The following is an 11,656-nucleotide window of genomic DNA, read 5'->3' on the forward strand; positions in this document are numbered from 1 at the left end:
CTGTTCAGAAGTGTGATGAGTACTTGTTTCCAAAGTTCGCTTTCACATCAGACGTTTCCAAAATACAAAGTGCACAGGTTGTAGATTTTGTATAAGGGCATGGGGGCAACACGGTGATGAGTTGGACAATACGGTTTCCTCATACCACTTCCTTTCTTTTTAGCAAATCTCAAATTTTATTTAGGTGCAACGGCTATGTATGCCTAGATTTAGATAGAGGGCTATGTGCAGTGAAAGCGACGGTATCCGTTTACATAATTTACCTGCCCCCAGTCATATCAGGTTTCCATTCCCTGACCTTGCCCTTGGTCAGCTCACGAAGGGCCATGGTGGCATACTGGCTAGATCCCAATTGGAATTTGAGAATAATAGCCAGCTTGTCACCTACTTGTGAGCCGGCCGGAGCACTAGCAGCAGCATCCGTAGCATCGCTATTCTGCTGCAGTTTGTCAAGATCCGTCTGCACGAACTGCTCAATATCCTCAGAGTAGAGCTTCACGTCAAAGGAGAAGTCAGGACCCATACGGCTGAAAACCTTGCGGTAGCTTCCAGTGAGGCTGGCGTCCTTCCACTTGCGGCGCATGTTGAACGGATCCAGACCGCCGCCCTGTTCACTACCCATGAAGCGACGATAGAAGGCAGTCATCTCGTTAGCGGGGTAGATGATATCGAAGCCAGGCTGGGGCAGAACCACGTCGAAGATGCTGTATTTCCCGCTGGCAGCCTCCTCGGCAGTCAAAGCACGAGCACGCGTAACAGCGTCTTCAGCAGCGTATGCGCTATCCTCGCCCTGAGGAACGACGATGATCTCTCCGTCGGCATCCACGGTACTGGCAGGCTCAGCTGCCTCGGATTTTTCTTTGTCACGATGCTCTTGGACAATGACCAAGTCACCTTCAACCACCTTGTCGCCGTAAAGGCGCCAGCGCTCTCCAGCGGCGAAGTTCCAAACAAGGGATTGGTAGGCATGCACATACATTAGCCGCAGGTTGCGCGGAATCGTTTGCAGTGCTCCCAGGTAGTCATTCTTGACACGTCCCAGGTGGCGGATGAGGTTAGACTCGGCGGAAAACTTCCGTGGAAGCTTGTTCAGCGCGTCGTTGACACTCCCCGTAGCCTGGAAGATATGGATAGCTTCGGCACGGTTCTTATCATCGGAGCTGATCAAGGCCGTGGAAGCCTCGCCCTCCAGGGCCGCGGCGAGAACGTGCGGGGGGTAGTGCAAGATGGCCTCCACGGCTCCCTTGAAGTCGTCCTGTAGGATCTTGACACCGATGGTATCTGTGCGGGTCGAAAATGTTCCGAAGCGCTGGAGACCATAGTAATTGAAGTATCCTCGTCGGTGAAGGTTCTTCAAAGAGGTTCCCACAAGCTCGGTGGCCTTGGCAACGGCCGCCTGAGGATTCTCCTTGTCTACGCCGGGGATTTCGCAGTCACGAAGGGTGATGACAAACTCGTTTCCTTGAAGATCACCCAGGTCGAGGCCCTCCTTGCGGTACTCGAAGTCGCCGAGGGTGGCGTTTCGCAGAGTTTTGTTGAGATTCGCCAGTCGCTCGGCCTGGACGCGAAGGACACATGCACGCTGGGCGGTCGCGCCTCGCCTATCCTTGGTACCGGCAAACTGGAAGCTCTTGGGGTTCATCTTCAGCTGGCGGGCCATGAATGACAGAACCTCCATAGTATCCTTATTCTCCTTGTAGATCGTGAAATGCAAGTACGGACCACCCAGTTCGTCCCAGTTTGTCCTGTTGCCGCCTTGACGGCCACCCCCACGGTGGCCTTGAGCACTGCGCTTAAAGCGATTGGGAGCTGCAGATACGGCAAGGAAACCTTCGCCATCAGTGGTCGACTCCAGCTGTGAATTGAAGATGCGACGAACTGCCTGGTGGATCTTGGTGCGCAAGTCCCGGTCGGAGACAGCCACCGTAATCTTGGGGAGCTCGCTTGGCCTAAACTTGGGCGACGACATAGCCTTCTTGTGAAGCGCCACGATAGCGGAGGCCTTTTCGGCCCCAAAGTATTCCACCAGCAAGGTATTGTCCTCTTCCGACACTTCGAATTCGGCCGGTGCAGGCTTCTCGACTTGCTCCTCTTGGACAGGGACCTCTTCTTTGACTTCAACTTGCTGAGATGCGGGCTCATTCGAAGAACCGGGCGCTGTTGTGTTTCTAAGGTGAAGGACTTCGCCGGAGGGCAGGATCTCATTGACCAAGAAGTCGGTATATCTGGAGGCGGGTAAGCAAGGATAAAACAGAGGTCGCATTCAGTAACTCACCTTTTCTTCAAAGTACCCGTGAAGCCCTCATTGTCAGCTGTCACGAGCTCCGTGATTCCGACATCGAGTTCCTTCATCGACTGGGCATCTTGACCGACGGCGTTGCTCTGGGGCGGCATATCTGCAGCACCATCGGTCGCATCGACGGTACTAGTCTTTTGCCGCTTCCGCGGCGACTCCGCAATCTCTGGTTGTTCCATTGCGCAATTGAATATGGGAAGTTGAATCGCAGTCGCCGTCCGGAACTTTTGCTAGCGCATTGGGAATAGCGTGGTAGGGCTAGCCCTCATTTCCGGATCGGGAAACATGACAATGGATGAGCCATGTATTCACGGCATGAAAGTCAACTTGAATCATGAGCAAGTCCTCTTTGGTTAAATCGACTTCAATTTCAGCATTAAATTGTTATGTCTCAGTAAGCTTTCGTATAAGCGATGCCGAATGAGAGTTGAAAACTGAAGGATGGGGATCTCGCCCAGCCTACCGGATCTAACATCGATCCTACTTGACCTTGGCATTGAAAATCCCATTCTGAGCTATCTTCGGTGATTCCAGAGAGACCTTACTATGAAAGAGTGCCGTCTTCACTGAGCTACTCTTGTATGGATGGCATTGAATGCTTGCAAGGTTCACGAGGACTCGTCCCAACTATAGATAGTCATAAGCCATACGTGGTCTGTGTATATAAGAGAAGTTCCTACTCTGAATGTGAGCTGGCTGGGTGATTGTGTTGAAATAACCGGAAGGTTCGATCTACATGATCCTGGGGCTACACTGGACTTGGCCCCTTTGGCGTATTATCGGCCATTGAAGACCCCAGGGGCGAGCACCGTCGTCAAAGCACTCATATCTAACAATGAGAAAGGACTTAGGGCTTACCTGTGACTGTTTGGGGCCAGGCGTACATCGGTTTAGCGATTTATGCTAAGCCTAGTATGTTGCTTTCAGTGATGAACGTATTCAAGTGAGTCCTTGTGGGGCCAACGGCTCTTAAAAGGTTTACTTGTTGAGGACACGGGCATGTTTGGATGTCAAACCAGAATCTCGAAGTTCGCTAGATCCAATTCCCTAATATATGCAAGTAAATATATACAATAACCCAAAATACATGCCCGAGACCGGAACCGTAATAGAACACAAAACTCAATCCTGCAACCACCTGGGCATGCTCCCCAGTTCTGCTCATCCAAAAAGGTATTTCTTCCAACTGTGCTTCCAGGGTTTCCAATGCCAAGAGAAGCAATGGTTGATACACGCATGGGAGCTATCGAATCCTTCCGATCCGCTGTATCGTTGTCCATTAGCCCAGGCATTCACAGGAAGGGCGCATAGACCTCCGAAATGCTTCCCTTTTTTGGCCTCGGAGCTTTTCACACACAACGACTCCTTCAGCTTATGGAAAGGCGCCCATGTAACACGGTCAATGGGAACTCCGGATGATTCGGAAACAAGGTCCCCTAAGCCGGTGTCTGCCTTCATTGACACCGAAACCATCGGGTGGGTGGCCGGTAGAGTGTCAGACAAGACGTCGTCCAAAATGGTATCTGTAAACACGCCCGGCCCGGTAATCTCGAGTATGGTCAGTTCATTATATTTCGTCCCGAATATGACGTTGCTGGTTTCGCGATGACGCTTGGTGTGTGACAGGACTCGCACAATTACCTCCCTCAGAAGTGGACTGAATCGCCGGGGTGCGTATATGGTATATTGCAGGAATCCATAGCTTCGCACCCAGCGTCAGTCGTGCATCTTCTGCGGTGAAGCGAAGGGCTCGTCGATTTTAACACCCACGACCAGGGAGATATCGGAGTCATCGGTCTTGTACACGGAGTCTCGGAGAGGCGGGCATGATTTGGTGGGTTTTGCGGGGAATACGTCCACATCTGAATAATAGCCCCCATAATACCATAGTATCAGATAGCGTAATAGATCGCCTCGGAGGACTCTGTGGGGGTGTTCATGGTATAGAGTCGCCAGACCTGGTACGGATCCGAAGGTTATAGTGACGAATTGTTCGGCTCATTCGTTGTTGACGAGCTAGGGATGCCAAAATATAAGTAGGTGTGCCAAGAAGAGCGAGAACCGGGAGAGGCATCCTCACGAAATTCTTCCACTCCGAGTTCTTCTCATCGAACTGAAGTGAGTCATCGCCTCGCTGTTCGGACGGGTTCAATAATATCTGCCACAGAGTATTCGTCGTGTCCTCACCGTCTAGCGCCAATTGCAATTCTTCGATGTCATGCATAGCCCGGGAGACATGGTGTTCGTACTCGAGGTCGGGCTCGTCGCGGAATGTGGAGTGATAGAGGTATCGCGGCCGGTCGTCCCCCACGGCCAAATCGCCCACGTGGGCGTCTCAAAGCTGCTTTTTAGTGACGGTAGACCTTGAGCCAGCAGGAACAGGGCTAATACGACGGTGATGGCAATATATTTGAATCGCCCTGGCCCCAAGAAAGGTAGGCGTCGTCTGAGCATGGTGAGTGAGCCATGTCGAGAGTAGGAGAAATCCGCAGGAACAGGTGAGAAAGTTCGAGGGGGCAGTACCTGGCACGCATCGACGCCGATCAACGTAGTTGAACTCTGTATTTGGTTGAACCCACGTTTGGACCCTGAGGGACCCTGAGTGGAGCCCGGTGGGTCTATTTTTATCTTTCAGTGTCTCATTTATACACTTTGGTAAATTCGATCTTGTCTAGCTTGCTGTCTGCTGGGGATTTGTTCGATTCCTTTGAAGTCGGAAGTATTTGGACCGCCTTTACATGGGCGATGTCTCGACGACACTCCGGCAGCCATCTGAGTGTAGAGTCGACACGATGCTACATCGACCTCCAATCTTTTCACTCAATCTACTCATTTCATCAATTACTCTCATTTGGAATTCTGTTAGGTTTTTGAAAGTCTTGTTTCCTTTGTTCCTTTCTTTAGTCATCCCCGTTATACCCATTCTCCCCCAAGTGAAGTTGCCCGTCGACCTTGTCTTCTTCAGATCTAAAGAACAGAAAAGGACTTCCCTGTCTCATCACTGTCATGTCTTACCGCAAGCCTCCTGCTCCACTTGATCTCCAGCCTCATCCATCAAGACGTACCACCGGAGACCAGCCACAGCCTCAGGTCCAGACCCCGCCGCCGTGGCTACAGTCCTTCGACGACCCGATGGATATCGATTCTGAGCCTAGTGCGCCTAGTGTTCCCAGGCGAAATATACCCACGTGCCCTGCAGCAATGGCAGCTTCACAAAAACCAACCGATGGAACACCATTTACAGTCACTACAGACGGAAAGAAGGTCTACCGACACACCTTCGAAATAGACATCTCCAGCCGCGCGAGTGGAGTAACCGATCTCGAGATTATCGAGCATGCCCGCACTCAGATGGGATTTCTCGAGCGTGCGGGACTGCGCGACGATGCTATGCGCCGTATCAGAGACTGCCGTACTCGTTTACGCGTGGTCATCGATACCAAGAGTCCCAGCCGACTTGATGCCCTCGTCTATGCCCGCCTTCGTATGTTGACCATGCAAGACATGATCAACGAGGGCATGGGCTGGTTCCCTGGGCTTCCGTGGCGCCACCATCACTTCCGAGTTGAAACCTTCTGTCCGCGTACTTGAGGCCGAGACAGTGGACTGCGTGTATTCCGACCTTTTCTGGACCATGTGACGGGGTCCGTGAATGGCGACGTGAATGAGGGGAGAGAATCAAAGATGAGAAGGAGAAGAAGAATGAAAAAACCATATTCTTAGCAATCTAGAACTAGCAATGCGTACGTACATTATCATGCCGGGTCATTAGTGTATGAGTTCGTGGTATCGTGCAAATGGACAATCCCGTCCGGAAAACTCCAGTCTTATGCAAATGCATAACCTCCAACGATTCGCAGAAAATCAATCCAATACCACCACCTCTGCGGAGCGGATGGCCAAACACTCAACGTCGTTCTCCTTGTTCTCTCCACTGCCCTCCCAGGTCTTCCTGATTGCCTGAACCGCGGGCCACACTTCCTCTCGAGCATCCTTTCGATCGATACCGGAGGAGAGCAGCTTCTCGTAGGGTGTATGTTTGTGTCGAATGTGCGCTTCAACGGCCAATGTAGCCTTGCGCTTGTCGGTTGTCGTCGTGGCACGGCCGACTCGTCCAGAGCCTTTGAGGAACGAATGGTTCACGATGATCTCAAGAGATTCCTCAGGAATCAGTGGGAACTGCTCCTTAAGTAGCTTCCGACCGTGAGAGAGGAATTTAGTGTCACGGGCCTGAACGGCATTTGCGCGAGAGCCGGACGTCAGTGCAGCCATTTCGACGACGTTGGCATAGATCTCGGCAGGAACTCGGATGCCTTGAATTCGCTTTCCCAATTTGTTCTAAAGGACATTAGAACTTCATGAGCCTCAAGCCTGGATTTTGTACTGACGTAAACGACGAAGACAGTCCGGTGGGACTCCTTGGTCTTGCTGCGACAGTTGCGGGTCATGTACACATCTCCCTTGGGAACCAAGACGTAGCCGTCTGGCATCGGTACAGACTCGGTAACATTCTGTACATCCAAGTCAGTAATGGAAGTTTATAATGGGCTGATTGTCGAGGTACATACTTCTTCCAGTGGGTCATTCGATTCAGGAATCAGACTCTTCTTCGAGGACGACTTTTCGTGGGAGGTCAGCAGAGGACCCGTGCCGGGGCTTATTTGACTCACAGACAATGACGATTTGCGCCGGGATGTCTTGCGGACGCGTCCATTACGCTGGACGGGTCCTTTCTTGCGTCGGTGGTCTTTGGATTTGGTGCGAGGTGCCATGTTTGATGGAGTTGGGGAACAAAATGACGGGAGGAGAGGAGGGTGAGTCGACAGAATCAAAGAAACGAGGGGCCCTCACGTCAATTGCCCTCAAAGACAACCATTTTGGGTTGTCCGATGTCTTTACGGGGCCGATGGGGACGTGGCATGCGGCGCTGAGTGGCCGTGGGGATTTCGATGGTGCCTGGCAGATCAGGCAGATCAGGCAGAACATTCCCATCCACGTTTCAAAACCGGTGCTCGCTACGTCCTAACTGCAAGCAAATGCAAACAGATACCAAATACTATGAACCACGAGAGATTGGCGTTTGCCATCGGGCTAGATCCAATTCAATTGGAGAGACCCCGATCTTGGTTTGAAATGCAATTGTCTTGGCTACTACGAGTGGTCTCGGTATTCATCTATCGTTTATCGGATCGAATCCACATCCATATACCGTTCGGCGAGAAGATTTTGCCGGCTAGGAAGAGCTGAACAGCGGATTCTTTATCCCCTGAAAAGAACCAATGGGGCTTGGTAGCCCGGGAAACAGCTTGTGTGGACCCGAGAAGAAACGGCGTCTTTCGGGGAAGCACAGGTTCGGTGGAGGTGACTAGTGCTTCATTGTTCCCAATGTCGGATCGTGCATTTGACGGTGAACGAGAGACCGGGAGTCAATTCAAGTCGAGCCGGCGGATCAAGATCGGATCGTCGAGTTAATCGTCGGCACATCTTAACAAAAGGAAGGAGATGATTCATGCGAACCGGGTTTTGGAAATTGGGATCCGCCCGATCTCACCAGATTCGCGTGGAGAGCTCAGGTGGGTTTCCGGGCTTGCGGTGTCGCATGTCGGAAACCGAGACCTTGGGCTGGAGCGCAGTCTTTAATATGCAAATCAAGTACAGCCGGGGTCTCGAGCATCGAAAAGGGCCGGGCACCCAACGGGCAGCAAATGGGGGAGCAAGGGCGGCCACTGAGCGACGCTAGCGAGGGACGAGTGCAACGCAGGTACGGAGTACGGAGGACAGGGCCCAGGCAAGGCCCCGCCGAGTTGAGCTCATATGCCAGGGGCCGGCTGCAGGTCATCCTCGAGCTGAAAGAGTGGTGCGCATGGCTCCCCTTTGCTGATATCCGCACGGCCGAGGTATACCGCAACAAATCAACAAATCAACAAGTACTCCATACTCCATACTCCATACTCCCATACTTCCCGGGGAGTAGTCTTCTGCCACTTGCCGAAACCCGGAAACCACGAGATCTACCCCGTAAAGAACACTCCACTTCCCATCTCGCAAGTCTATGTCGTCATCGGTCAGACTGGCCCGCCCTGAAGGTCACTAACGGACTCGAACGGACTGAGCGTGGATGCCGCCCGCCCGTTACTGGCTGCTGGGGCACGGCTTCCCCGAACTAAAACTAACGGACTTTTGGAACAAGGCTGGATCTCGTTTGCCCCCCACGTAAGGCCTGGATCGGCGGGCTTGACCCAAAGGGAGGCCGGAGGCCCTAATCCGCGGCCTCCTTGATACGCGCCCCGTTTTTCAGCTGGCCACGGACCATCGGACCGAGGATGACTCTGGTCTTCGTATCGAGATGAGCACGTACGTGTCGATAGATATAGATGGTAGAACGAAAGCAACGTGCTAGGTCCCTAGGCATTTATCCTATAGTACCTGGAGTAGTCAGGTAGTTTGGACGGAGCTGTCCCGGAGCAGGTCCCGTTGGTCCCGTTTGCCTGGGGATCGTATCGGAGACGGTGGATCGGTGGAGGCTTTTTAAGTAAAAAAAAGAAAGAAAAAAAAAAGTGTCCCCACGCAGGAGAAATTCAATCTTGACAAACAGAGAAAAAGAAAAACACTCTGAAACCCCTCGTTTTTTCTCTACCCACCGTTGACATTCTCGCCACATAGAACCAGGGAACACGGGATCAGGAACTAGGACTGGAACTGGATCAGGAACAGGAACAGGAACAGGAACGGAATCAGAAACAGGAACCACTCCGCTCCTTCTCTACACTCTACACTTTACACTTCCCCCTTCGTCGAGCTGTCGAGTCAAGCAGTCGAATGGCTCTTGGCTTCCAATGACCCTCGACCCCCCTCCATAGCATTCTTGTCCTCGAATATCTCCTCAAGGTTGCCTGGCAGCTCGACCTTCAATGGTTGCTGGGTCCGTGTTGCTGACATGAGTTGGGATCACCCTGTCCACAGGTATGTGCTGCCCCCCTTCTTCCCCTTTCGTGCGGGGTGTGCTTCTTCTCGGCTTTTTTGGGCCTGTCTTCTTTCTTCATGTGTCTCCGTCATGATGCTAATGAGACCGGCCATGTTCAGCTTCAGCTATCCCACCGGCGAACCTCAGACCCCGACGAGGACTCCCACCACGACCGCTTTCGATTCCTTCACCACTCCCAAGCTCGAGTCCAGCTTCTTCGACCCCCGAGTCACCTGGGATACCGCAGACCCCTATGCCTCGAGCCCCGAGTTCCTCCGTTCGCCGCAGAAGTTCGGTATCGGCACCCCCTCGAACGGATTGAGACCGGAGGTCCCGAAGGATGGGAGAGCCTCGGAGCAGACCAATACGGCCAGACGAATCCGGTCCGTAAAACCGCTGCCCAGTGTGGTCGAGGACGGTCCGCAGGTGGGCTCGGCCAAGTCTGCGGCCTCCATGCAGACGCCGCCTCCGACAAGCGCGTCAAGACGCAAGATCCCCGACTTTGAGACGGTCAACGGTTCTGCGAGAGGGAATACACCACGAATGGGGAACCACCTCGAAACCCCCAGTCGTTTGATGGGGGCGTCTCCGCGGATGTTCGGCAATCTACACTCCTCGCCGGACCTCTTCCAGTTGGCCTCAATGGATCCTTCGGCGTCTCCCTTCTTTCCACAACAACGACTGTTCTGGGACCAAGATCACGAGCAAGTGGCCGCTGATATCCCTTTACCCGGCACCGGTCGAATCAATGAGCACGTACAGAGGCCGACGTCCCAATCCTCTATGAATATTCACATCCCCCAATTGCCCACCATTGATGGCACCATGGATCTGCCCGACTTTGGTGGATTTGGGATCTCTTCCGCGCCGCCCACCGATGCCGCTCTGTTCCCTGCTCCCTTCTCAACCTCTCCACGTATTCCAGTCGCCAAGGCAGAGGACCCCTCGATGTTCTTGAGTTCTCCTGCACGGCGCTTCGGCGGCCCTCAACTGACGCCCGAGAGAAGGCCACTCGGAATGCGGCAGCCCTACCACCACCAAACGGAAGAGTCGAAACGAGAAGAGTTTCGCCGGGCTCAGGGAGGGGAGGCACGACCTCCCAGATCGTATTCAAGTTTCTCAGAGGACGAGACCGAAGATGACGACTTCACTCCGCGTGGTCGTCCTGGGCTGACCCGAAGTGTGACGCATACCGCCATCACTAGCTCTTCTCATCGACCGCTCAGTCAAGCTGGGGGCATGATGGCCTCGACGAGCGGAATCCGTAAGAGCCCTTCAAAAGGCGGAGCGTCTCCAGCCAAGAACATACGACCGACCCCCCTGGGACGGTCCAATTCGGTTGCTACCGGGCTTCCAACTAGATCCTCCTCGGTGGTGCTCCGCATTGGCCGGGATGGCCGCGCAAAGACTGAGATGCAGCCTGTGGACGAGGGGCCTTCTGGGCTGACGGATCCCCTGACCGGCATGGATCTCGATGGTTCGGCTACCGAGAGCGAGGTCGACCCTGCAGAGTACTCTGATTATCCCGTTCTACCTCGCGCTCAGTCTTCCTTTGGACTTTTTGATGGCAGCCAACCTCCTCTTTGTCGAAGTGACTCCGGTTCTCGTCCCCCTTCAAAAGGATCCTACACCTCTATTAGCTCGTCCCATTCAGGACGGATGTCCCCTTGGACAGGCTCCTCCCGAGGTGTTAGTGGTCGATCTACCTACCGGGGATCCCCCGACGCTATCAAACGGACACCGAAGCGGCACTCGTCATTCCTCCCTTCTGATGCGTCGTACACCCGCGGCAGTGTTGCATCTCAAACACTCCCCGGTGATGAGGATGACAATGGTGATGCCACCCATGCCCTCCGACAGGTTCTGAAAGACCGTGGCCGCGGTCCCAGGCCTTCCACCGGTGGCTATGGTGCTCGACTTCCGCGTTCATCTCACACCTTCACCCACCTCACTTCTTCACCTCCTCGTTTGAATAGCGACTTCGATATCCACCCTCGACACTCTAATGCCTCTCCCACTACCTTGACCGATCCTGATCTGGCCACCCCGAGCACCGACCGCAACATTAGCAATCCGAGCAACGGCACGCGCTGCATCTGCAACTCGATGGACAACGGCGGCCATCTCATGATTCAGTGGTGAGTTTTTTCTTTGAAAGTATTTTGTCTGATTTATCTAATTAACATCTCTCTCAGTGAATCATGTAATCACTGGCTACACACCAAATGTGTCGGGTTGGAGCGCGCAAACCTGCCTTCATTTTATGTCTGCATGTTCTGCGACCATACACCTTCACGACAAAACCGTGTCCGGTCAAGCTACGGGCCCGGCGGTGGGCCTCCATCACCTCTGGCACACAAGTCATATCGATTCCGGTAGACCTGCCGTTCCATCCT

At 53.4% G+C, this 11,656-nt stretch overlaps 4 protein-coding genes across 4 annotated transcripts; 2 read left to right on the top strand and 2 right to left on the bottom strand.

Annotated features, from left to right (window-relative positions):
* Nucleotides 1–259: 259 nt before the first annotated feature.
* On the bottom strand, nt 260–2,475 carry N7498_005908 (pseudouridine synthase PUS7; the record flags this gene model as incomplete). Its single annotated transcript, XM_058452970.1, has 2 exons — nt 260–2,225; nt 2,276–2,475. The coding sequence occupies 2 exons, from the start codon at nt 2,473–2,475 to the stop codon at nt 260–262; spliced, it is 2,166 nt and encodes a 721-aa protein (XP_058309508.1).
* Nucleotides 2,476–5,302: 2,827 nt separating this feature from the next.
* N7498_005909 (uncharacterized protein) lies at nt 5,303–5,887 on the top strand (the record flags this gene model as incomplete). The annotated part of the gene is made up of 1 exon (XM_058452971.1): nt 5,303–5,887. One exon carries the CDS (start codon nt 5,303–5,305, stop codon nt 5,885–5,887), a length of 585 nt encoding a protein of 194 aa, XP_058309509.1.
* Nucleotides 5,888–6,160: 273 nt separating this feature from the next.
* Nucleotides 6,161–7,068, bottom strand: N7498_005910 (DUF2293 domain-containing protein; the record flags this gene model as incomplete). Its single annotated transcript, XM_058452972.1, has 3 exons — nt 6,161–6,634; nt 6,685–6,807; nt 6,865–7,068. 3 exons carry the CDS (start codon nt 7,066–7,068, stop codon nt 6,161–6,163), a joined length of 801 nt encoding a protein of 266 aa, XP_058309510.1.
* A 2,282-nt stretch (nt 7,069–9,350) lies between these two features.
* On the top strand, nt 9,351–11,639 carry N7498_005911 (PHD finger domain protein; the record flags this gene model as incomplete). The annotated part of the gene is made up of 2 exons (XM_058452973.1): nt 9,351–11,398; nt 11,456–11,639. The coding sequence occupies 2 exons, from the start codon at nt 9,351–9,353 to the stop codon at nt 11,637–11,639; spliced, it is 2,232 nt and encodes a 743-aa protein (XP_058309511.1).
* Nucleotides 11,640–11,656: the final 17 nt, after the last annotated feature.

The sequence above is a fragment of the Penicillium cinerascens genome, assembly GCF_028974065.1.
Source record: "Penicillium cinerascens strain IBT 15544 chromosome Unknown contig_5_segment0_segment0, whole genome shotgun sequence".
NCBI lineage: Eukaryota > Fungi > Ascomycota > Eurotiomycetes > Eurotiales > Aspergillaceae > Penicillium > Penicillium cinerascens.